General features: G+C 39.8%; 1 protein-coding gene across 1 annotated transcript in view; it reads left to right on the top strand.

The window, feature by feature from the left end:
* The window catches only part of ptprn2 (protein tyrosine phosphatase receptor type N2), a 118,301-nt gene extending 101,097 nt beyond the window's left edge, over positions 1-17,204 (top strand). The window contains exons 15-22 of the mRNA XM_018695371.2: positions 77-150; positions 3,649-3,726; positions 6,605-6,724; positions 7,687-7,853; positions 10,257-10,310; positions 11,344-11,408; positions 13,622-13,695; positions 15,663-17,204. Coding sequence (XP_018550887.1) covers positions 77-150; positions 3,649-3,726; positions 6,605-6,724; positions 7,687-7,853; positions 10,257-10,310; positions 11,344-11,408; positions 13,622-13,695; positions 15,663-15,734 — 704 coding nt within the window. The 3' untranslated portion in view covers positions 15,735-17,204. The remainder of the gene's footprint in view (positions 1-76; positions 151-3,648; positions 3,727-6,604; positions 6,725-7,686; positions 7,854-10,256; positions 10,311-11,343; positions 11,409-13,621; positions 13,696-15,662) is intronic.
* The last annotated feature ends 7,000 nt before the right edge of the window (positions 17,205-24,204 follow it).

The following is a 24,204-nucleotide window of genomic DNA, read 5'->3' as shown; positions in this document are numbered from 1 at the left end:
AAAATTCTGTTGTTATTGTGCAGGGAGGAAAAAACTGTGGAAATATGTGTTGATGAATTATGCATCTCCATTACAGATGATCATTCCAGGATCACCTTGAAAGCAGAGAACAACCACGGCAACTCAGATTACATCAATGCCAGTCCAATAGTGAGTATTGTTTATTCATTATGGCTCTGCGTTGTGGCTAATATCTGTTGTCTCTGAAGCCTTTTTTGTACCAGGAGCACCTGTTGTGGCTGGGTTTTACTTTGAGATAAAAGAAGTTTCAAAGGACTTGTCATTGATCCAAGTGCATTGATCCTTTTTTTCTAAACTTTGTTCTCAATGCAGAGAGACTTGGTGAATTCAGTTTGTCTTGATGAATCACGCTGCTGCTTTTCACTGCTTTCAAAATGTCCGCTCCCTGGAGATACCCCTTTTTTTATCTGCACTAAAAAGTATAAGACATCATTTTTAACTAAACAAATGCATTCTCTGTATATCCAGAAAGACCCCAGTTTTGGAGAGGGCTAAGGTTTTTTTTTTTTTTGGTTTTTTTCCCCAAAATATTGCCAGTCATGATTTCCCCTGTGGCTGCTGAAAAGGAATTCCATCAAAGGGGAACAGGAAGCTATGCATTTCAAATACAGTGCCAAAATTTCTGAGGAGATAGATGAGGGAAATACACGCAGCTGCACTAAAAGCCTATTACTCTTCAGGAACAAACAATGGAGACTTTTAGATGCTCAATTTATTCCTCCATTTTCTCTAATGGCATATTCATAGGAGTTTTTAGCTTATTTAAACAGTGCTGTAGTGCGACATTTGGCATCTTATAGAATAATATTATAATAAAGTTCATCAATCAGGGAAAGAAGAGAGCAAAAAATCTGATTGGTACCAGAGAAAGGGTGTAAAGTTGAGTTATCAAATACAGTTTTGGTGCAGTTTTTTTTTTTTTTAAAACCACACAAACGGATGTTGAAGATGGGTGAAGTAATGGCGGATGCAGTGGTGTGCAGATGAAAGGACAGTAATTACACCACAAAAGGGACCCCTGGCTGAGCCGAGCAAAACTGTGATAATTATGTCTGTCAATGCAGCTTCTTCCTCCTCATTAGCTTCAGGGGCAGTGGCCTACGAGTAAATAATCTGTCGCTTCTTTCTGGGAATGCGGGGTCAGAGAGGCAAAGCAAAGGGGTGATCTGAGCTCCCTGCAAAGCACGGGGGTGACGCACACACACAGAGGGAAAGGCTTAGATAATGGTTAATGCTTGACCACAAATGATACAAGCGCTCCCAGATGTACAGCATCATTAGTGTGAGGGATGGTTTGAAGGAATGCGCAGTGACACAAAATGTGGTCAAACCCTGGCTTCCTTTGCCTTGTCTGGCCTTTTTTTTTCTTTAAACAAAGTCAAACGCTGTGTGGCTTTTCCATTTCCCACCTGTTCTCCATGCTTTTGTTTCCAAACTATCTGGGATGAGCTCAAGCCGGCATTTAGCTCCCAAGCTCTCTATCCTTATATAAACAAAGGATCAAGGCACTACAGCAAGGTGTTCAAAGTTGAGACTCTTCTCCGGGAACAGGTTTTTGTGCAAGCTATTTTAGTACAAGCTATTTTACCTCAAACCAAAGAGTACTTCTTTGCCTTTCTTGTTGCAGTCTATCTTCTTCCCACAATGGCAAGGGGAGGACAGCTGAAACGCAGGACTACTCTTTCATGTTTGCGCTTTAGTATTCATGCAGGGATGTCAGCACACAGCTACAGCATGTCTGTGTCCTTGAGATTGGCCAAACGGAGTGGCAACACTAGCATTCGGCACCACCCTTTCATTTCTGTGGGGGAAATTTTTTTTCCTCTTTTTTTTTTTTTTTTTTTTTTTTTTTACAAATTCTCATTAGGATTTTCTACCCGAGAAGATGAAGAGAACGTCGAACAACATGGTTATGGCTAATTGAAGTGTAACGCTGGGTTATGAACACAATGTTTCCTACACTTATGAGTGCTTTGTGAAATTTCCTCAACAGAGAGGCAGTCAAATTTAAAAATTTCAGCCAGCTTTTGTATAGGTGTGTTGAGAGGGCGTTTTCAATCACTCATGCTTCACCACTGCTGTTTTCCAGTAATCATTTAGTTACAACTACAACACCCAGAATTAACACTGACGTCCTGATACCCGACATTGCCTGACATCCAACAGACACCTGATTCAAATACAGCACCAAGCATAATGTTCAACAGCGTCGCTTTAAAATGAACACTTTCAGAACAAAACAGTCTGTTTCTACTGAGCTTGACTTGTAATTACATCACTGTTTTTAAGTGGAGTTAAATGAGAAAACAATTGAATGCTTTTAATCCACCACAATGAAAATAAATTACAAACAGACATAAGATAAATAATAAAGAAATTGATTTTTTATTTTAAAAATTTGGACTAAAGTTATATGTTTGGTTTTATCGTCTGCTAAGAGCATTAAGAATTAATCCTGTTGTTGAGGTTATTAAACATTAAACATGAGGAGAGAAAAGCATTATGGTAATATCAAAGCCATGAAGAAATGCTCCATAATTATTTTCCTTTTAAGGTCAAGTGTCAAGGTCTCAAATGAGCCTACAAAACATACGAAGAGATGAAAAACAAAACCAGATCTTAACAAACAAAACTTTTTGCTCGTTATGTGTCCTTGATGAGATGTTAAAAAAAAAAACAAGTAAAAAAACAAAGTTCATAAAGAAAGGAAAAAGTCATCAAGTATGACCCTGTGATGCACTGTAGTGGTGTTTCATGATATTATGCTCAAGAGATCTCTCTCTTTCTCTGAATGGCTTTTATTATGACATTGATTGTAGATGTCACCCAATAACAAGAAATGAGTCAGTTGCACTTTAATTTTATAAATAAACTACTGCATTTTCCTCAAATAAGACTACCTTTTGTAGATGTACAATAAATAATATTAAAATGAATCCCTACACTAACAAAAACAAAGCACTGTTTGGGTGTGTCGTCTATCATTATAATGCCAAATATACCTCAAGAATACATTGTTACATACCCACCCATTTCTCTTCCTGCAAAATATGTCAACATCTCTCCACTGATGCATCTCACACTCGAGGGTGTGCATAAAAATTCATTCGATAAAATGTGATCATTGATTTTGGGGGGAGAGGGGGCGACCCAGCCAACACCTACTCAATCAAGTCTCAATCACATCCCTCAAATCAAGTCCCCCGTGTCATTATGTCCCACCTCAACATTCATCTCCCTCATGTCAAACACCTCCAGGCTTTTAAAGTCCCACCACAATATCATGTTTCATGCAGAAACATGTCAAAGCAGGAAAAAAAAAGAGACCGGAAACCCATTTCATGAGGTCTTTGAGGAAGTATATTGGTATGAAGACATTGTAAATAAGACTGTACTGTTCTGTGAGAACAGAAGGGACAACAAGGAAAGTTACAAGTAGAGGCTGAATCAAAGAATGGATGACAGAGAATATGATACAGCAGAGTTTTCTTCAAAAGATGCTGATCTCCTCTCATTCCTCCATCCATATGGAGGCTTTAATGCAAGTCTTTTATCCAGACAGTATGTTTTCATCCACCAGTCCCCACCAAAATACCATCTCACACTCCCTCTTTCCCTCTCTCCCAGATGGACCATGACCCTCGCAACCCTACTTACATCGCCTCGCAGGGCCCACTTCCTTCCACAGTGGCGGACTTCTGGCAGGTAAAATTCATTCCCATTCACTGTCTGGCTTTCATTTTATTACCATTTTGTTTCTACAGCAGGGTACAGAGGGTTTGGAAGAACCACAACAGAGCTACACTATGTCTGACCAAATGATTTTATGTGGTTTACCAGTTGGTGTATGTTTTTGATGTCTTCTTCTCGGTCCAAGAGTGTCTAGATTTCTGTCTTCTCTGTGTTTTAGCAATGGAGAGATCAATGAACTAATGCAGCCCTAGTTGTTTACTTCTCATGTACTATCATTACATTTTTTTCCTGGCGATCATGGAAGAAAGAAAACAGGTCATTTAAAACCACTCACCGCTGTTTTGAAGGTATTTCCAGAATCCTCAAAGGTTATTTTTCTCTTAGAAATAAGAGAAAACAAGACACTCCTTGTAACTCCAGAACTTGCCTGAGAGTCATCCCATTTTAAAGTATTGCTCAGTATCAAAGTAATCCAGTGATAGCTGTCAGTACATGCTTGAATTCTGCATACTTCAGTGATGATAATTTGCAGAAATGTAAACACATAGAGACTATAAATCAAGGCTCAAGTTGTAGCCCATAGTGAAATTCAGTTAATCCATGGACAAATTATACTTCCTGTTTACAGCCGTGAAAGCACTATGGGAAGTGTAGTTCCAAAATTTAGAGCATGATTATCCCTCAAATAGCTAAAGGACAAAACTCCATTCTAGTGCTTTGACACAAATGTAATAGTAATACATGAGAGGCACAAACTGGGGCTAGAAATTACAGTGCTACTGTTACATCAATAATACAGTGTCACCAGCAGAATATGTACTACAAAAACTGCAGCCTTTAGTTGTATATAGCTACACACACCCTCAGGAAGTGTCATTTTATTTATAATAACGCTGATGTTTGCTCATATTTGCAATTTTCTTAATGTTATTTAATATTTCCTCCCTTGTCCATAAATGTCAGAGGAGCTTGCCATCAATCACCAGCTATAGGCTATTGTAAAACTTGTGTGGAGGTATGCCTTAAATGATGCATAGTCGCCAAATGGCGTTCTTATGTGTTAATAGGACAGCACTGTAGTAATTAGTGGGCCCATCACCTCCATATGGTGAAGTAACTCAGCTCGCCGTGACCAGGATGTAGAAGTGTGAAGCATAAATCCTGGCAGACCAGCTGGCCCCACACTCTGCACTCTGCATCTCGCACTGAACTGATACTCATTTCGTATCATTATGATAGTGCTGACTTTGTGTTAGCACAGACGTTGGAGGCTGTTTGTGAGCGGGGGAAGAGCGGTACAGCCAAGTGTAGTCTGGAGTTGGTTTGGTTCTGCACACCAAAAGCTATATAGTTTAAATCACTTTAAAAAAAAAAAAAAAAAAACAACGTGCTTACAAGCGCTGCCCTCACACAGTGTCCAGATTAATTAAAAAGAGAAACACTCAGTACCTATAATCTAAAAAAATATACCTTAATTTGCTACATCAGCTCAAATAGGAATGAAAGGTGCCCTGTTTCCTGTGTTTAATTTGTGAATTTGAAAGTGCCTCAAATGAAACAGTTGATAATTATCTCTTAGTCAATTTGGTTATTTGTTTGTTTGTCTGCCAAATTCTTTGTGTGCCAGGTGAATAAATGCATATCCATTATCTAATGAAATGGGCTGTTTAGCCATGAACTCAACTCCAAATCTTTCCCAATTAAGCCTGGAAATAATGGAAAATTAGACACAGATTGACTGACACACTGAACATCACTTTTGTGTCTGGGAATAAGGAGTAACCATTCATTATTCAATATGGTTAACCTTGGAGGAGGAAAACAAAAAAAACAACACTCTTTCCCTCCATTAAAAGTAAACAAACAGGGGAAACACTGGCACTCTCATGCAAATGGACTGTGCAGGAGGCAAATCTTTTTGCTCTGTCCTATCTAATCCACACTGGCCCCAGGCAGCGCTCTGAAAGGCGGCTCTGCTCTAATCCTCCACTCCTCATTCCTCCATGCCTTCATCCTTCACTCCTCAAGCCGTCTCCCCTCCTTCCCTGGCTATTACCTTAGCTCTGCTAGGCCTTGCTTTCCTGCTCACTTCTCCTCAGAATTCAATGCAAAAAACCCAATCAGCATGAGTTCACAGAGCAGCAATTTTGGTCATTTTCAGGCTTTTTGTGTACAAATGATGTATAGTTTTTTTTTTAAACACACACACACACACACACACACACACACACACACACACACACACACACACACAAATGATGGCTGAAAATGGAAAATAAGAATGCAGTTTTTCCTCACTACCTGCAAATATTTGCCAAACCTTACAAGACTAAATGTGTAATATTCCCTCACATTATCACCTTGCCTAATCTCATCACATCCTGGCACAGTTGGCACAGTTGGCGTGTAATGTGTCCACTGGGCTGGATCACAGAAGCTTGTGATTAGTGTATAGTCAGGGCCATTGTGTTTTTATAGCAATCATAAAACCTGTGTTTCCTCCTCATTTTCCTAATGGCTGCCGTGGGCTTGTATTTTTTCCCAAGGACACATTAGATTGTGATAAGATGAAATGGAGCAGCAGCACAGTAGATGTTGTGATCTCGCTCCGGCGACTGAGAGAGGGCGACACATGACGCGCCCTCCTGCTGCTCGACCCAACATTTATCATTTGTCACACGTGGAGAGGTGACATTTATTCATACTTCCTGGACCAAGATTAAGAAATCAATTTCACTCTAATACAAGGCTGCCATGTAATGCTAATGTGCAATATGCTGCTCCTAGTGGCACAGTTCTGCTACACATTAGTGCTATTGTAATTCCATACAGATGCTTGTGAAAGGGGGCATGTTAGATGGATGACTGACATCTCTCCTCTGATGTGTAGATGGTGTGGGAGAGCGGTTGCGTCGTCATCGTCATGCTAACCCCACTCTCTGAAAATGGAGTGAAACAGTGTCACCACTACTGGCCTGATGAGGGATCTGACGTCTACCACATATACGAGGTACGTCAGTGAGAGGTTGAGCTTTTCAGTGGTGTCCAGCCATGAAGAAAGTTTTAGATTTATGTGCTACAAGTTTTTGAGATAATGTATCTGTCTCCAGAAGATGAATTTAATTTGATTTGTGGTCCTTGCAGCTTTGCAAAATGACATTTTAAAAAATTTTACAGGAATGTGTCTTTGCAGAAACAATGTATATAATTTACAGAGCCAGTCCCTGTCACAGTCCCTATGAAGCCGTTGTGTAACAAGAACGCTGTTCTTGCAAGTGCACTTTGCTGTTGAGTTTTCAGTTTAGGGCACTGCAAACCAAATTCATTCAGTGCAAATTTTATTGCCGTGGTGGTAGAAATCTCAGAACCTGCGGTGTTGGTGTGAAAGGTGACGAGGACAAAACATAACACTGACATCGAGGCGTGAGAGGAAGGTAACAGGCAACTATTTCTTTGTAGTTTTTAAAAATAACGAAGAAAAGAGAAACATAGAAGGAAAATCCATCAATATGACAAACAAATTAAACACTATTGATGCTCACATCAATTGTATGCATACTCCATGAGAGCCTGCTCTCTCACTTTATAGTGGCCTATCAGATGAAGACTCTAGACCCCCAGAAATCATATATATTATAGGGTAGAGGTATATTTATCTCTTAACAAAAAAAAAAAAACCTTCCTGTGTTTCTGAACAAAAAGGCTTAATATGTGGACAGAAACTGAGTGAAACAAAGATTTATGGTTAGTTAGGGAGTGGGTGCTTCCTAACAGCTGGACGCATAAAACCATAACTATCTGCATGGCTAGAAACCACCAGAGGTAAGTCAGAAAATATGTTTTCTAACTCTTTAAATTATCAGCATCATCTGCACAAAGTTTCTTTTCCCCAGGTTGCAGCACGGTATGCAAGTTATGTTTGCTGGTATGAAGATGAAACTAATTATCTTGTGTATATTTTTCCATCTTCAGGTCAACTTAGTGTCCGAGCACATCTGGTGTGAGGACTTCCTGGTGCGTAGCTTCTACCTGAAGAATCTGCAGACCAACGAGACACGCACTGTCACCCAGTTCCACTTCCTGTCCTGGATGGACCGTGGGATCCCTAGCTCGGCAAGGACGCTGTTAGACTTCCGCAGGTAGAGTGGAGATCCTGCTGGCTGGCCTCAGACACTGGAGCTCGGCTGATCTCAGACAGATTTCCACCTTTACAACCGGCCTTTATCCTGAGCTTGTTCTTAATCACCTTCCCTTTATATTCTGTATTCTGTTGGCGCCTCTCTGGTCCATCTCCCTTTTGCCCCTCTGCCTTTTGGTGTCCTAGAGAATGGTTGTTCTAATAAGGACTGTGTTTCTGTACTATCCCTTTCATCCTGGGCCTATTTCCCTCACCTCCCTCCAGCACATGTGATGCAGCAAATTAACAGCCCTGCACTGCCTGGCTTGGCTTGGGAAGAAAAGAAAAGAAAAAAACACCTAATTCAAACACCCAATTAAATGAGAGCTGTCTCACTAAAAACATGGGAGAGGGGGAAAGCTAGTGACTGAATAACCTCACTCTGTTCTCCATATAATGTGTTCTGGCAGAAGAGAAGCAATAGCTCCTCTGGGAAAACCCAGGAGGGATAGGAAAAGCCCTCCAAATGAGAATAGATGCATCTGATTTGTGGATGGAAGTCTGTCCCTCCGGTTTGTAATGCAGATGAGAGAAAAAAAAGAGGATGTGCAGTGTTATCATGTCATCCTTTCCTGACAGAGCTGGAGCTGTTTTTTCAAATTAAACTGGGTGTAGCTTGCAGGCAGTTATATTTATTTATGATATTGGTGTGCAGGTTTGAGCTGTGTTATGATTACATACATAAGTTTTCCTTTGCTGTTGAGATCTCCCTAATGACTAGATTGCCTTGATGTAACTCCATTAATGCTGCTGTAGGTTATTGGGAATCTAAAGCTCTCTGATTATGTGACTCAGAGATCCACGCGAAGTACTGTACACATTTTTTTTCACCGTTTCGGCCAACTCTGGTATTTTGCGGTTGCCAGTGTCATTTTTGTGATGTTGCAGCTAGTAATATGAGCCCAGTTGCATAGTCACAAAAGTGATCATTGGAAACTGTGTCTCCTCAGCCAGGCCTGTGCACAAACTGTCTTTCTCTCACTCCTGACTCTCTGTCTCCCCCCTCCTCCTCCTCTCACTGCTCCTTACTCTGGCTTGCATGGGAACTCCAACCATCTCTGTATGCTCTGACGTATTTTGATTTTAGTGATATATTTCCAATTAAAATATCTTAAGATGTAAAAAAAAATTAAAAACAAAAAACAAACTCAAAATACATTAAAAAAAATAAGCAGTATATTACTTGAAATATAATTTAGCAATGTATAATTTAAATGATAAAGCCAGGCTTTTGGTCACTAAAGACCTTCATCCTTGCAAAAAGAAATCTCAAACCTCATTATTACATCAAATAGAGCACACCTGTGCTTTGAAATTTAAGTACACGGGAGAAACACAGTTATAGTTCTAAAGGTCCAAACACATAGGAAACTGCACAAATACAACATACAGCAGTAAAAGTCAGTACAGGAAACTAGAAATATGTTCCACAAGTAATGAAAATGAAGAAAATATTGCACAAAGTAACAACAATTAATATAAAATATGTATACAAATATAATATCTTTCAGTATTTTTAGCAATATAGAATATAATTATATGCAGCAACACATTATTATCACAAGTAGTCATGGCATTACAGTTGAAGAAAGAAGTTGACAAATACCTTTATTTTATGGTATATTTATTCATTGTTTTATTTACATGTTGCTAATAGTAATAACATATGACAGGTATAATTGATTTAAAAAAAAACACTATACAGTCTAGATAAAATACATATATGATGAAAAGTACAAACATTTATTTTTCATTTTGTCGTTGAAAGGTCAGGAAAAAAACGAGGGAAACAGAGAGACGCGGAAGCTCTCGGTGTAGTCAGTTTCCATGGCAACAGTGGGGTGTGAAAAAGGCTTGTTGGCCTTCACCGTGCCTGTGGTGTATAACATTCATAATTGGCCAGGGTTAATGCGTCAGCGGTCGGCAATCACAACATCACACCGCCACATCCATCACCCCACATGTCACAATAATGCTGTTTGAAATGATGCTCAATTTATTTACGTGGTGCGACACGGATCTCTCTCTCTCTCTCTCTCTCTCTCTCTCTCTCTCTCTCTCTCTCTCTCTCTCTCTCTCTCTCTGTGTTTCTCTCTCTTTCTCTCTCCTCAAATTAAAGTGATTGATTGACAGGAGGGAGCATCTCTCAGGATTCTGTTTGTTCCTTTGATTATTGCAGCCATTAATTTCATCCAGACCACGGCGCAGAAGTCCCTCATGAGTCACATTTGCTTTAATTGTCACTGTTATTACTCAGCAAAAAAAATCTATCCTGTTTCCAGAGTATGATTTAAAAGCCTGTGCATTTAAGACGACTTGCTGTTAAGCAAACAATAACATCCAATTTTCTCTTTTTTTATTCCAGAAAGGTTAACAAGTGCTACCGGGGTCGATCTTGCCCGATAATTGTCCACTGCAGGCAAGTATAACTATTTGAACCTCGTGACAGTGGCTGACCTGCTGAATTGGGATAGAGAGTGTGTTGTTGGAGGGGGGAGGCTGTTTATTTAAACCCGCTCAGTCCATTTACTCTATCTGGGTCCACTGGAGCTGCTGTTTATACCACTGGCTGTGTCTGTATGGAAATAGTGTGGTACAAAGACACGCCAAAGACTCTTCCATTTCCCATTTGGTTGAGTTAGTTAACTGGCCTTGATTGGTTTGTATTAAACACCAGGTATCTGTCTGACCAGTTTTAATAGTCACATCCTGTTAAGTCATGCATGGGGCCAGGCAGCCCGCTCTCCCTCTGAGGGAAGCTGTACAGACTGAGTGTCTAGCACTGGATTAATGAAGCGGTGGTGCTCAGGCCGCTCTCCTGTTTTATTGGCCTTGCCTTTATTAGAGAGATGTGCACGCCTTGTTTGCAATTAACATGCAGAGCCGTTGAATGGCCGGCGGGCACAAAGGGAGGCTTTTCATAAGACTATCTCTGGAGTAATGGAAAAGCAAGGCTCTCCAAAAGCTGTTCTCGAACCGCCCCTGGCCTCTCAACCTCTCCTCTGCTCCTGAGGTGCATGCATTTAAAAGCCTTTGTCCCCAGTGTGCTTCAGAAACCATTCCCCTCTCCCCAATAGCCAAGCAAGTCTCAAGACCACACATGCTCTCGTGTGCAAAGGCTTAACATAATCACATTTATTGGAACATCAAATATTCAGATCTGCTCAGGTATTTTCATAAGAATATTAAGGATTTTTATCGATTTTTGCCATGTAAGTGTTTTATTCAATCTGAAATGTCAGGTTTTAAGCAGATGGAGCAGTGTGTATCTGTGTGCATAGTCTAATTTGTGTTTAAATATACTCCACAGTCTCTCAGCAGATGCAGATGTAAATGAGCAATTTGTTTCCTTATAAGAAAAACACTCTGAGATTAAAGCATCCAGAGCTTCACTCTGCCACCTTAATGATCTCTGTCTCTCTCTCTCTCTCTCTCTCTCTGACTCTCTGCAGTGATGGAGCTGGCAGGAGTGGGACTTACATTCTGATTGACATGGTCCTCAATAGGATGGCTAAAGGTAACGATCAATGGCTTCCCTTTCACTCTTTCTGCTTGCGTTCAAGTGTTGCCCTGGCAACGCTAAAGCCTCTCATTTTCCACAGAGGGTCTTGGGGATGCATTAGAGGGTGACTTTTTCTGAGGCCTGGAGAGGCAGCGAAGACAGAGGCAGAAATGGAGGGAGCTGCTAGGAGTGGAGAGAGGGGAACAAAGAGAAAACAGAGAAAAGGAACATGAAAAAGAAACCTATACCCTCACTAGTAATTATCTATTTAAGCCACCGTCACACCATATTGACCTGCATCACAATTGCTACATGAATTTAGATAGGACATGCATGGAAATGAAATGTTTAAAGGAAAAATACATTCAAATGTTGCTCCAATGGTTTGAATCAATATTTAATATTTAATGGGAAAAATGTGCTTATTTTATTATTGATTTATTCTTAACAAATCATATAGTTTGTACCCTATATATGAGTATTGCCTACATTTTCTCCTATTTAACACAAATCTAACTGTGCCTGACGTCACTAGGATGGTAAAATGTGGATTTCCAGGTAGTTTTACACTAAAATTTCTGAAACTTTGACTTAACTTGGTCTCTTGTTAGCATTGTATTATCAAAGAATATACCCTATATTCACTACAAATCACAATAACTTGCCGTCATCATGGACATCTCCTGAAGAAGCTATTATCCACAAGTCTAAATAAATTGAAAACAACTGGGCAAGAGAAGCTACCTGAAAAGAATTTTCATAGCGTGGGTGTATCATTACATGTAAAACAAGGATGGTTTGAAAATAGAAAACTACTATTTGTAGTGGAATCTTACCACCAACAAAGCAGGTGTTGTGGCTTGAGAAGAATAAGCACAATTGAATAGACAGGTATGTCATTTTGTTTGCTGGCTTATGAAATTAAAACAGAAGAAGTTTGTCTGTCACATTCTTAGATGTCCAAGCTATCCGTGGCTATTGTTGCACAGAAGCTGTGTTCTTCCAAGGGCTGCCTTAAGTCACTTTAAAACCCTCCATAGCTTAGCCTGCCCCCTGCCCTTTACCCTTTGACCTCTGCCCTTTACCCTCACTCTCTGCATGCCCCCCTCCTGCGATCCGACCCCCTTCAGAACAGGTTAGTAGGCCAGCCGCGTCTGATGCAGACCTTCCCTTCACTGTCTGTACAGCAGTAATAAGACTGACCCATCCTGGATGGACGGTTCATGTAGTTCAGTGACGAGCACACCGTTGTCCCCGGCGATGAAAGGTGCCACCCAGTCTCTTTATAACCTTTTGTTTCCTGCTTCAGAACCGAATGTATAAAATGAACATAATCTCACTCTCCAAAGCTTTTTTCTTTTGGTCGGAGAGCCTCTCTTCAGCTTAACTTTGGAATCCAGCCCTTCTGAGACATGAAAGTCTTGTCGGAGCACTGGAGTACTTTGAGTACTAAGTCCAGCTGCATTAAATCCCTCTTTTTCTCTCTCTCTCACCCACACGCATACATACATCTTTACTCTTGCTCTATCTCTCTTGCTTCCTTTCTCTGCTTCATTTTCAAAAACATCTTGAGAGTTCAGGGGTTTTCTCTCTCTCTCTCTCTCTCTCTCTCTCTCTCTCTCTCTCTCTCTCTCTCTCTCTCTCTCTCTCTCTCTACTTCTCCGTGTCGGTTTTCTCAAATCACCTCTGGTGTGCTCCTGGAAATCCATAAATCTGAAAGTAGAGTAAGAGTTCCTGATTAACATCAGCCCAAACTGACTCAACAGCAACTGATCACTATTGAAGGCAAGCAACTGTTGCATGGGTTAATCATCAGCATGGCTGCTGCTAAGGCTATAAATCATTTTAATTAGAGTTTGATGATTCTCAGATATACACATAACATGCATGCACGCACACACGCTCAGATATTGTTGTATCAAAAAGCTCTCAGCAGACTTTATACTTGGACAAAATCTAAACCAATTTTTGAACAAGATTCTCACAGAGAAGCCAGCGCTTAGCGTTTTTTGAATGCATTATTGCACATTTCCCAGACCCCAAAAATATCCTCTTGCATATTTTATCGAGAAACAGTCTGGCTTACGTCCAACTCTTTCGAGGGATGAATGTAATAATTTTCAATCGCTGCGCTGTTCCAAAGGGAGCCCAGTATAAAGAGAGATTGACAGATGTGAGCTGGATTACTCCGCTGCTTTGAACTCAGTCCAATTTTCGGTCTGTTGCAGGTGCTAAAGAGATTGATATTGCCGCTACCCTGGAGCACTTGAGAGACCAGAGAGCTGGCATGGTCCAGACAAAGGTAAGGTCCCCGGCTTTGAGTTAGAGAGGTGGGGGAGATGGGGGTGGAGGACAGGAGGGAGGGAGGGAAGAAGGGAGGGAGGAGGGGTTGCAGTCATTCAAACAGACGATTGTCTACTTCACGTGCACAGGATCAGGGGAAATGATGTGGTAATTGATAACTGCTTCAGGAATAGAAAAACATTGTCTTAGAAGATAAAAACTCACTGTTCCGCACTTATTTATAATACAGAGACATGAAAACTGACCATGATCCTCTGTCACAGAAATATTTTGTGTATGAAACTGCAGCATTTTAAGATGTTCTCTTGGTTTCTATCACAGGATAAACACACAAAGAGAGAGAAATATATTCAATTAACTGATATAAAACAGAAAAAGCATCAAATCCTCGTGTGTAAGAAGCTGAAACCATCAACTTTTGGGTTTTATTCTAGAAAAATGACTTGATTTAATTATAACTCCCAGCTCATAGACCTTATGTGTTTATTACTGTAGATTTCATACTGCTGCTGAAACTCTTTAATCTTAACAGTTTATATCACAGAGGGCCCTGCACCTCACACCATTTTGGAAAATAGTTTAGGGTGTGTACAAAGCATTTTCTCTCACCCACTAATGCAAATAATAGGCAGGAAGTCAAGTTTTGTTTCGCTCTTGTAATTTAGAGGAACAATAATAATAATAATAAAGGCGAACCTCATGCAGCGGTGGGTGATAATATTTATGGAAGCTGCTTGCTAACAGACTCCAGTGTTCCTGGATGGTTCATTAATGCTGCTTTTACAGCCCTGCTCTGTTCAGTGCAGAAAAGCTTTCTCTCTTTTTCTCTCTTTTTTTCATTTTCTGACAAGTCTAAGTGAAATTATATTGGAATATTGTTGATTCCACTTTGTGGCTTCATGCTGGGTCTACACAGAAATTAGATTGTAATGAGGTATGAAATTTAGAGTTAGGTTTCAAGGATTGGACAACCAATTATCTTTTTTTCCCTCTTCATGATGTTGCCACTTTATTTTTGGAGCTTGCAAAAAAAAGAGAGAGCAAGCATTCATTTCTCTTCTTTTTCTGGTTACTCCTTTTGACAGACATCACCATGCACTAATTACAGCATGTCTGACCATTTTTTCCTCCTTACTAGCCATCTATCTCTGATCAGTCAAGCAGAGATTGATCTCCCCCCAGTGGCCTGATTGTGAACAGCACAAACCTTGGTTTTAAAAGTAGCTTTTTTTAATACACAGAAACCCAACCCAACTTGGGATTGGATATAGGCACATATAGATATAGATGGATATACTTACATATTTTCTGGCTGCATCACAACATCAGAAGGCACATAAAAATAGTAAACATGAACACTCCAGATAATCTGCACTGTATAGTGAAAGGCACGGCCACCAGTGGCTCTTTCGTATTGATTTAGCCTATCCTCAGGCCAGACTATGGCAGGCTGTGTGTTGACACATCTAAAGACCGTTCCCTCCAAACTCCTCCGTACATTTTCTCTGTGAAAGGACCCCGTGGCCTGCAGCCTGGGGAGAGGAGCGGAATATAAAAACACCAGGTCCATGGGGCAAACATCAATCAGCCCCTTTTGGGCTCCTCAGGGAAAAACCGTGAGTCAGATTCAAAAACAAAATGCACGTACACACAGAGAGAGCTGAGAGACAGCTTGACTCAAAAGCTCCATTTTAAGACACACCTGGCTGGATCGATGGCGGGAGCAGGGGTGTGCACACGCTCCCGAGTTGAAAGCTCAGAGAGTGCCTCACATTCACCTCGAGTCTGTGGTCACATGTATCCTCAGCAGGGTCAGGAGAGATGGAGGAAGAGCAGGAGGCGGCAGTTGCCAGTCATTCTGCAATAGCATTCTTGAGCCATTACACACTTGTACACACTAAAACTTTTTTCCTTCCTTCCCTTCCTTCCCACCCTTTATCCTATCCTCCTCCTCCTCCTCTTCAGGAGCAGTTTGAGTTTGCGCTGACAGCCGTGGCAGAGGAGGTGAATGCCATCCTGAAAGCACTTCCTCAGTGAAGGCATCATACCCCCCCCCTCCACCGTCTTCTCGCTCGCTGAGCACCGGTTTCCTCTGCCCACTCAAGACTGACAACTCTCTCTGCCCTTCCTTCTCCTCGCTCTGTTTCTCTCTCTTCTGTCTCTGCCTCCTCTTCACCTCTATATATACTGTATACTTATGAATGTCGTGCCAGATATCTCACCTGGATCCATATTCGCAAATTTTGCCTCAGAGTACGACTGTCGATCTATGATCTGTGTCGCTCTAGTGATTCGGCAAGTGGGGCCTGATCTAATCTGATGGAGCTTAGATCCTCACTCCTACTGTGAGACTTTCTGTCAATATGATCCCTGGTCCTCTATAACTGTGATGTTGTTCCTGAACATACCGTTCTAGTGCCACTGACGAGATGTTTACGTGATGTCAAGTGAAGATTTTTGTTCCAAAATGAGCTATCTCCTATCAAAAAACTGATACCAATGCTTAGAAAATGACTATTCGCACATTTAAAACAGACTACAGTCGAGCTGCAAATAACAAATATTAATCATTTAGTCCATGAAATGTTAAAAAAATTGTGAAAATATGGTATCTACAATTTCTTAGAGGTCACAGTAATGTTTCGCTTATTTTGTCTAACAAGTCTAGAATAGTAAAATATCCAATTTACTGTCATATAAGACAAGGAAAAACAACAAATACTCATATTTGAGGAGCATAAATCAAAGAATATTTGACATCATTGCTCGAAAAATAAACACTAATCGATAAATCAACTAATCATTGCAGCTCACAACTATAGTACTTTTAGAATAACAAAGTAAATGAAGTTCATTCCTGAAAAAATCTGAATATTGTACAGAATATATGCCCCTAAACAAATTGATGTATTGGACACATATTGCATTTTGGAAATAAATTCCTCACATGTTTCTCCTCCTCTGTGATCTGAATCAACTACTATATACTCAGCATCACATGTATAGATGTTGAAGTGTGTGTGTATTGTTGTATTTTGGGTCCGGACATTGAACCACAGATGCTCTGGCTCTCAAGAAAAAAAAAGCCTCACAGATCATGATTATCACAACATATCAGGTGTTTTTTATTCCTCATTTCATTGATGTTACATTTTACACCACAAATTGTTTGTTACATGAACATCTCTGTTAATATTAAATGTGAAATTACCAACTAAGATAGTTATTGCTTCTATTTAGAAATACTGTCATCCTATATCAATAATAACAATATGATATATTTAAGCAGAACTTGTTGCTAAATTTGTTTGTCCCTCCATCACTGGTATATTGTGATATTTTGTGCGACATTACGGATTATTCCCTTAATGTATAGATGATGAATGACTTACTAAATCCCTATATAGTGTTATCTGAAATATATACTGAGAGCCTCAATGAGAACTATATATTTTGTGTGAAAAGTAACATTCAGATTGATAATAAATCCAAACAGACTATACTGCTCTTCTGTCTGGTGGTGGATGTTATTTCTGATACTGTGGCTCACACACAAACAGGAGGGAGAAGGCCACTTTTTACAATGAAAGGCCTTTGATTGAATGGTAGCCGTAGTAAAGTCACAAAGAAAAGCTGTATCATGCTCCCTGAGGGTTTGTATCTGGGAGAGACTCGCAGGTTTGTACAGATGAAATGTTTGGTTCAGCAGCTCTGTCAGTGGAGAGAGTGGCTGGGATTTTAAATGAAATCAGTCATGTATTTCAGCCACTGAGGTTTTCTCGCAATATTAGAGGAGGAGGAGGCTCAGTCGCTGTGAAAGTTCAGAGTCCAATTTGATCAGTACTTAGTGGAGGATGTGGTGGTCAGCGGTGGTAGGCAATAATTCCATAAAAATGTTGACCTTCCTCTGCAGATGGAGATTCTCACTCGTCTAATTGCCTGAATGTACTTTATTTCACCATGATAATCCATATATATATGTGTGTGTGTGTGTGTGTATGTTACCTTTTTTTTCTTGTTTACATTGTATCATTTACCAGCGCTCTATAAATTAGTTATAGGGCATTGAAACTTTTGTGTTGCCATGTTGAGAACACTACCTTTGACTTCATCCAGTATGACAACTGCTTTTACAAACGTGCAGTTACATATATTAGTAAGTCATTATTAAAGACTTCTAACAATAATCTGCAACATTTTACTATAAGTTTCCTTTTTTAGTAGTATACAAACATTGAATAGACATTTTTTTGCTTACCAAAATGTAGTTGTACACAGATGCAAGGACACTTTGAAATGTTTATTACTGTACAGTATCTGTTTATACACCAGCTTCCATTTATGTCCACAGGAGGAGTTATACTTACTGATAAATACATTAATATGCACTTCTATGTGCTTACAACTACATAATAGTGTGTTATAAATGATTTATTAAACTGCAATTTACTGTTGTATGTATGTATGTATGAGTGCTACATAGAGGTGTTGCACATTAAGCCAAAAAGCAGGTGTGCTGCCGGAGAAGGATTAACACCAGTCAAAATGGTTCTTCACGACCTGGCAACCCCAATTTTTCTCCTATTAATGGCTAATCTATAAAAGATTGATGAATGTTTTATTGATTATTACTAAAGCCTTGCCTGCTTTATTAGAAACAAATGCCAAAATGAATATTTGAATTAAACTTAAGTATCTGTATTGGCATCCCAATCAGACATATATTAGCCAATACAGTGTATTCGCCCCATCCATGAATATCATTGGTCATCAGCAAAATGTTTTAATATGGTGTATCTCTAACAGAAGGTGAAATAAACTGAGTTTGACAGAAGGTGTAATAAGAGTCCTACACGTGGTACGTATAGAGAATATATAATTTCCTACATTTCAACAACGTGTGTGTGTGCGTGCGCTGCCCGTTGACATGTCCCTCCCTCCCCTGACAGTTCTAATAGCTGGGAATGAGGCTTCATGCACTTCCTGAGGCCTCATTTGCATATGATTCACTGATGAGCTGCCACCACTAACCAGCAACACCAAACCAAAGCCCTATTAATATTCTTCCATTCAGGTTGTAAAGCACACAAACCTAATCAGCTTAGAAATTACTGTATGGAAACCATAATTACGCATGTTTAATTGCTTATCATCTGATGGGTACAAGTTTATTAGAAAATGTATTCATGGTAATTGCTTCCTGAGGTATCTGGTGTGCTACAATACCATGTGATATCCTGTCAGCTCCCATTTGGGAGGATTAATGCGTTCTGAAAAAGTCACAAAATTAGATACTGTGTATTGCCTCTTTGGATGCTTGGTTTAACTCAAAGTGATTTTTAATTTAGGGATTTCTAAATTACTGCTTAAGCTCAGATAAGTCTTTGGAGTGAGATCCGTCAAAATCAGCATATCTCACTGTTGTTAAGGAGTGCTGGCATATCACAGGGATATAAATGACTGTAAAGTCGGCAAATGCCTGTGTAATCATGATGCTACCAGAAAATACTCACAAACCTGCCTGGCATCATAGAGACTACATTTCTACCACCAAATGGGAAAGCTGGAAAATCAGGGGAAATGCAGGAGAAAAAGAGAAGTGAAAAGTCACAAGCATGAAATGAGGAAACACATCTTATAAGAGAGAGTTGTGAAGTAAAGCCATCTCAAAGCCAATGAATCATTCATTCCTGAAACAAGCAGATTAAAACACACACAGTGCAGGTCCCTCGGAGGGGCCTTCGTGCCGCCAAGAACGTCGAGTGGGCCTTTTCAGTCATGGACCTCAGTGAGTCTTACAGCTCCTGCCCACTCTTTGATGTTCTCTCTATGGTTTATTGTAATCAATGTTGGCTCTCGGTCCTTCTGACACACTTGTAAATTCATGCAGTCTTGTAAGGAAATGCATCTCAAGTCCAGCCAGTAACTCCTCTATGGAGAAGTCTTTCATTAGAGCAGTGATTCCCAACCAGGGGTACTTGTACCCCTGGCTGCAGTTATAAGGGGGGATGTAGAGAGACTCAGTTCATTTTAGAAAACAGAAATTATGATGAATATGTAAAAAAAAATATCTGTGCTCACTAGATTAGTGTGATGCTGGTCTTAAGTATATTTATTGTAACAATAACAGTGACAACAGGCAAACTGCAGCAGTCAGTTTCCAAAAACTTTAAAGGAATGGTTTGAAATTCTGTTTTTTCTTCTTTCTAAGTGTTAGATAAGTAGATTGATACCACCCTCGCATTTGTCTCTCTGATATGACGCTTGTTTGTAGTGTATTTGTTAGCACATTTGTTGTTGCTTACTTTAATTGCTTATTCAATTTGGAGAAAATATCAGTTTTATGTTCTGAAAATGTGCATGGCATCCAAAAGTAATGGATAAGTGGTTTACATTTTTGTTGCCCCAAGTGGTAGAGGTACAGATGCAAACTTGATAAAACCTACTTTAAAAAAAAGAGTCCATGAAGTTATCCCATCTGTCTAAGGGGTCTAATGAAGAAGTTCTTGATCTCTCTCATAAAGCTACAAAAAATACAACACATTAGATGTACTTGAGTTTGTTTCAACCAAGGTCTGGACCTGGTGGAACTGCTGATATTATTATTTGCTCTAATGACCTCAAGGGTGAAATATCCTGTTAAGATATTGTGGATAACTCAACAAAAATAATTGATTTTCCTTATTAAACCATGTCCTGTTGAACTGTGGGAGAGAACTTGGCTCTAGTTTTAATCAGATCTACTTGTTTGTTTTAAAAATAATTGCTGAGCACAAAAAAAGCAGCAGCTGCTTAACTTTTCACATCACGTCCAGTTTTTGGATCAAAGTCCGATAGGTGGTATAATTTTTTGCAGTCCAAAAAAAAGCACCTGCGGATCATTCAACTTTTGAATGATAACACACAGCATGCTGACAAACATTGTCATTTCCCCGTGGAGAGGGTTGGGAGATCCCAGAGTGTTTGCTTGTTGGAAAAACTGTCTGGGATGCTTTCCAGGATTTCCCAAAGAGAAAAGCCTTGTTTTTCTTTGCTGGTGTTGTTGGGAGTGAATGGAGAGCAGATTGCAGAGGCTGTGCCTCTCATGTCTGTCCAAGGCCTTGATACCTTTGATCTTCTTAAGAAACAAACAAGCTTTTAAACTTGGCACTCCCAGCTAGTGTCTCTCTCCCTCTTCTTCTGTCTATGTTCATCAAAATGCTGATCCTGAGAAAATTGATCTTGCCTGAATAGTTATGTGTACTTGTGCTCATGCAGTGATTTGCGGTTTAAAAATTGGACTCCCACCATGTTGTCACAAAAACTTTGCTTGATGCACATTTTTAAATCTCGATCAAAAATGAAAGCCCGATCAGATGTGATGTGTAACTGTACTACAATACCCTGATATAAAAACTGATGTGATTTTACTACATCTTAGCCCAGCACAACAGTGTGTAGCTTTGGGATAAATCTGTCCAAAATAATGTGTTTTTTTTTTTTTTACAAACTACTAAGCCCACAACCAAAACCGTTTTTAGCAGTTACAAACAATGTTTTAAATGCACGATTTTGTCTCTCCAAGTAACGTTTGTTTTGCTTTTCCTGATTCCTGAGTAATATAATTAATCCTCAAGAGTTGGCTGCTTAGTTATAAAGTTAGTTGCATGTCTGTCCATCCCTCCGTCCACTTCCCTTTGAAGCTAAATTGTAGTAAATCACTCATGTAACAATATCCAGGTGTAGGTTTATTTTTGGCTCTGATATAAAACTGTGTGTTGGATTTATGTTCCAGTTATGATAGTTGAAAAGGTTTTTTGGATGTTAGCAGCTTAAGGTGAAAAGTCACAGTGAGGGACAACATCTGGCTGAGCAGAAAAGGAAAAAGCCTTCAATCAAGAAGCAAATCTCCTCTCATTACCCCCTTGCTTCCTTCTCTCTGGTTATTAATGGGCGCACAGCAGCCACAGTGACATTTTACACTGTTTCATCCCTGTCCCATCATGCATCTGGGGGATACCCTGGCATTTTGCGGCAGTGTTTTCATCATTGTCTGCGATGGTGCTGACCAGCGCGACTTCAATCCTGCTCACTGTCACTCATCATAAGTGAGTTTATCAACACACATCTAATCGCCACACTCCGTGGGGACCTTAACCATTTGCATACTAAGATTGCTTTCTTTTGCTCGGCTGAGAACGCGCCTCTTTTGCATAATTATTAATGATAAAGAGACGATGAACAAATGTGTCAGAAGGTATTAGCATCACGTATACAACTGGATTCTAAAGGATCCTTTTAGTGACATGCAGGGAGGAAAGATGAGGGCAAAGGGGAGCAAAACTGTCAGAGGGTGCACTTTTGCATGAAGCGAAGGGGTTAATTAAAGGGCCGGAGATGGAAAATATAGAAAAGTTTTTGTATTCCGAAGTCACTGTTTGCCCCATTGAGATTAAGAATGTGTGGATAAAAGAACAGTACCTGAACAAAACGTAATTGTTGCTGACAAAAATGTGAAGTAATAAGCAAAAAAATATCACAAAAGCACTCAATGGACTTAAGTCTTGTAGCAGAGCAGCAGGATACAGGATGAGGAGCCAAGCCTGAAATATAACATATAATTACATTAAAATAAATATAGCTCCAGTAGAAGGAAAACCCACAGTGGTGAACAACACAAGATGTTTACATACAGCAGAGTCACTGTAGCTGCTTGTTTCAGTATTTCTACTGTGTACCATTAAAGCAGCAGGCCCATATTGTCTGTCATCTGTTGTAATTACCACTTTTTACACTGTCTCACCCTCTGTGAATAATGCTCAGCATCTATACGAGAAGTGTTTCGTATGAATAGTTTAACTGTTTGCCATTTTATATGAAGCAGCTGCACTCTTTTTACAGGACAGGAATAAATAAGTCATGCACACTATGGTTCAATTGGGGGTTGAAATGCCCTCCCTGTGTTCTCCACTAAACACAGGCCTGTATACCCTCTGCACAGTATAATAGCATGATATTAAAAATGCCCATAGCGATTGTTAAGTCACGGCGGCACATTTGCACCAGGATGGATGACCTTTTGTGAATCCTAATGAGGCTGTTTCACGAGTTTGAAAAGCAAAACATACTGTAGCATGTAGAACGATAACATCTGTGTGAAAAGTCTCCACAGTTAAATGCTTTTGTGAGCAGCGGAAAATTAAATCACAGTTTTCTATGTAGTCTGTAGTAGCACAGACAACTATTAGCTTTGTTTTTCCTATTTTCTGACTGCAATTAAAATGATTAAGCTTAAATTAAATGTGCTAATGTTGCATTTTGCGACTTGTAGTGTAAATATCAGCTGTAGACTGTCTTCAGCCTCCTCTCAGGAGGTGTGAGGCTGTCCGAACTTCAAAAGTCACACCATTAAGAATAATCACAGGGGTCAGGAGGGGTCGTCGCCACTCTCCCTTCTGGCTCTCCTTGAACAAATAACTGATAATGACCTTTGACTTCTCTGTTTTTGCATGAGAATTGACATCAGTATTCCTCACCCCCCTTCTATAGCAACCTCACAACCATTTGAAATGCCAGCCCTCCAATTCAAAACTTGATTTTTTTTTTTTTTTTTAATGAACCCATCCAGAGGTGGTGGTGGGGGGGAATGCATTTGGGAAGAGGAGGGTGGAGACAGGGTAGGCGAGCTTTGGGCTCATCTGCATCACAGATTAGGGTGCTTAGAGAAAAATCAACCATCCATGATTCATTACATGTTTCCTGCTGAGCCTCTGAGATGGCAACCGTCCTAGCAACAGGATCCTAGCAACAGCAACAACTCTCTGCCACCACAGCAGCCTATCAGAAACTTTGATGCCTGATCAAAATTTAGCCAATAAAGAGGGGAGGACATGCAGAAAGCATGATGATGTGTTACCTCATGCTTTTGGCCAGACTGGGGTGTGCTTAGGGCTCAGAACTCTGTGGATTAACAAGTCTGCATCCATTCCTATGTGTATTAATGTGTACATTTTATATTTGTTTGTATTCTCTGTGTATTTTTTATGGATGTAATGATTTTCTGTATTGTTTAGACAATAGTGAACAAGTTAATTAACTAACTAATAGTTTAGTAAAATATGTAATAATTTCATTAAACTGTTTAATTTACTATTCACGTAACCTTAACTAACTAACTTGCTTAAATTAGTTAATTAACTTCAGTATTGTCTACAATACAGTACAGTACTTCAACAAAGTAACATTAGTCAGTCATAAAGTTAGTATCTTAAGGAACTTAATAAAGTCTGTAAGGACTTTAAAGAAGCAAGTTAACCATGTTCACAACTTAACTAAGTCAGTAACAAGATTCACCAAACAAGTTTCGCAAAGTCAAGCAAAAATTGCAGTAAAATTTCAGCTGTTCTATTTATCCCCTACTATAACCCCCCAACCCCCACCGCTGCCGTCGCAGTGGGGAACTTTGCTCTGCTCCAGGGCCTGGTGCTGGACTTGAACCGTCACACTTTACACCTTACAGGTCCGCGTT

Source organism: Lates calcarifer, linkage group LG24 (genome assembly GCF_001640805.2).
Source record: "Lates calcarifer isolate ASB-BC8 linkage group LG24, TLL_Latcal_v3, whole genome shotgun sequence".
NCBI lineage: Eukaryota > Metazoa > Chordata > Actinopteri > Centropomidae > Lates > Lates calcarifer.
This window is presented reverse-complemented; position numbering and strand designations above follow the sequence as displayed.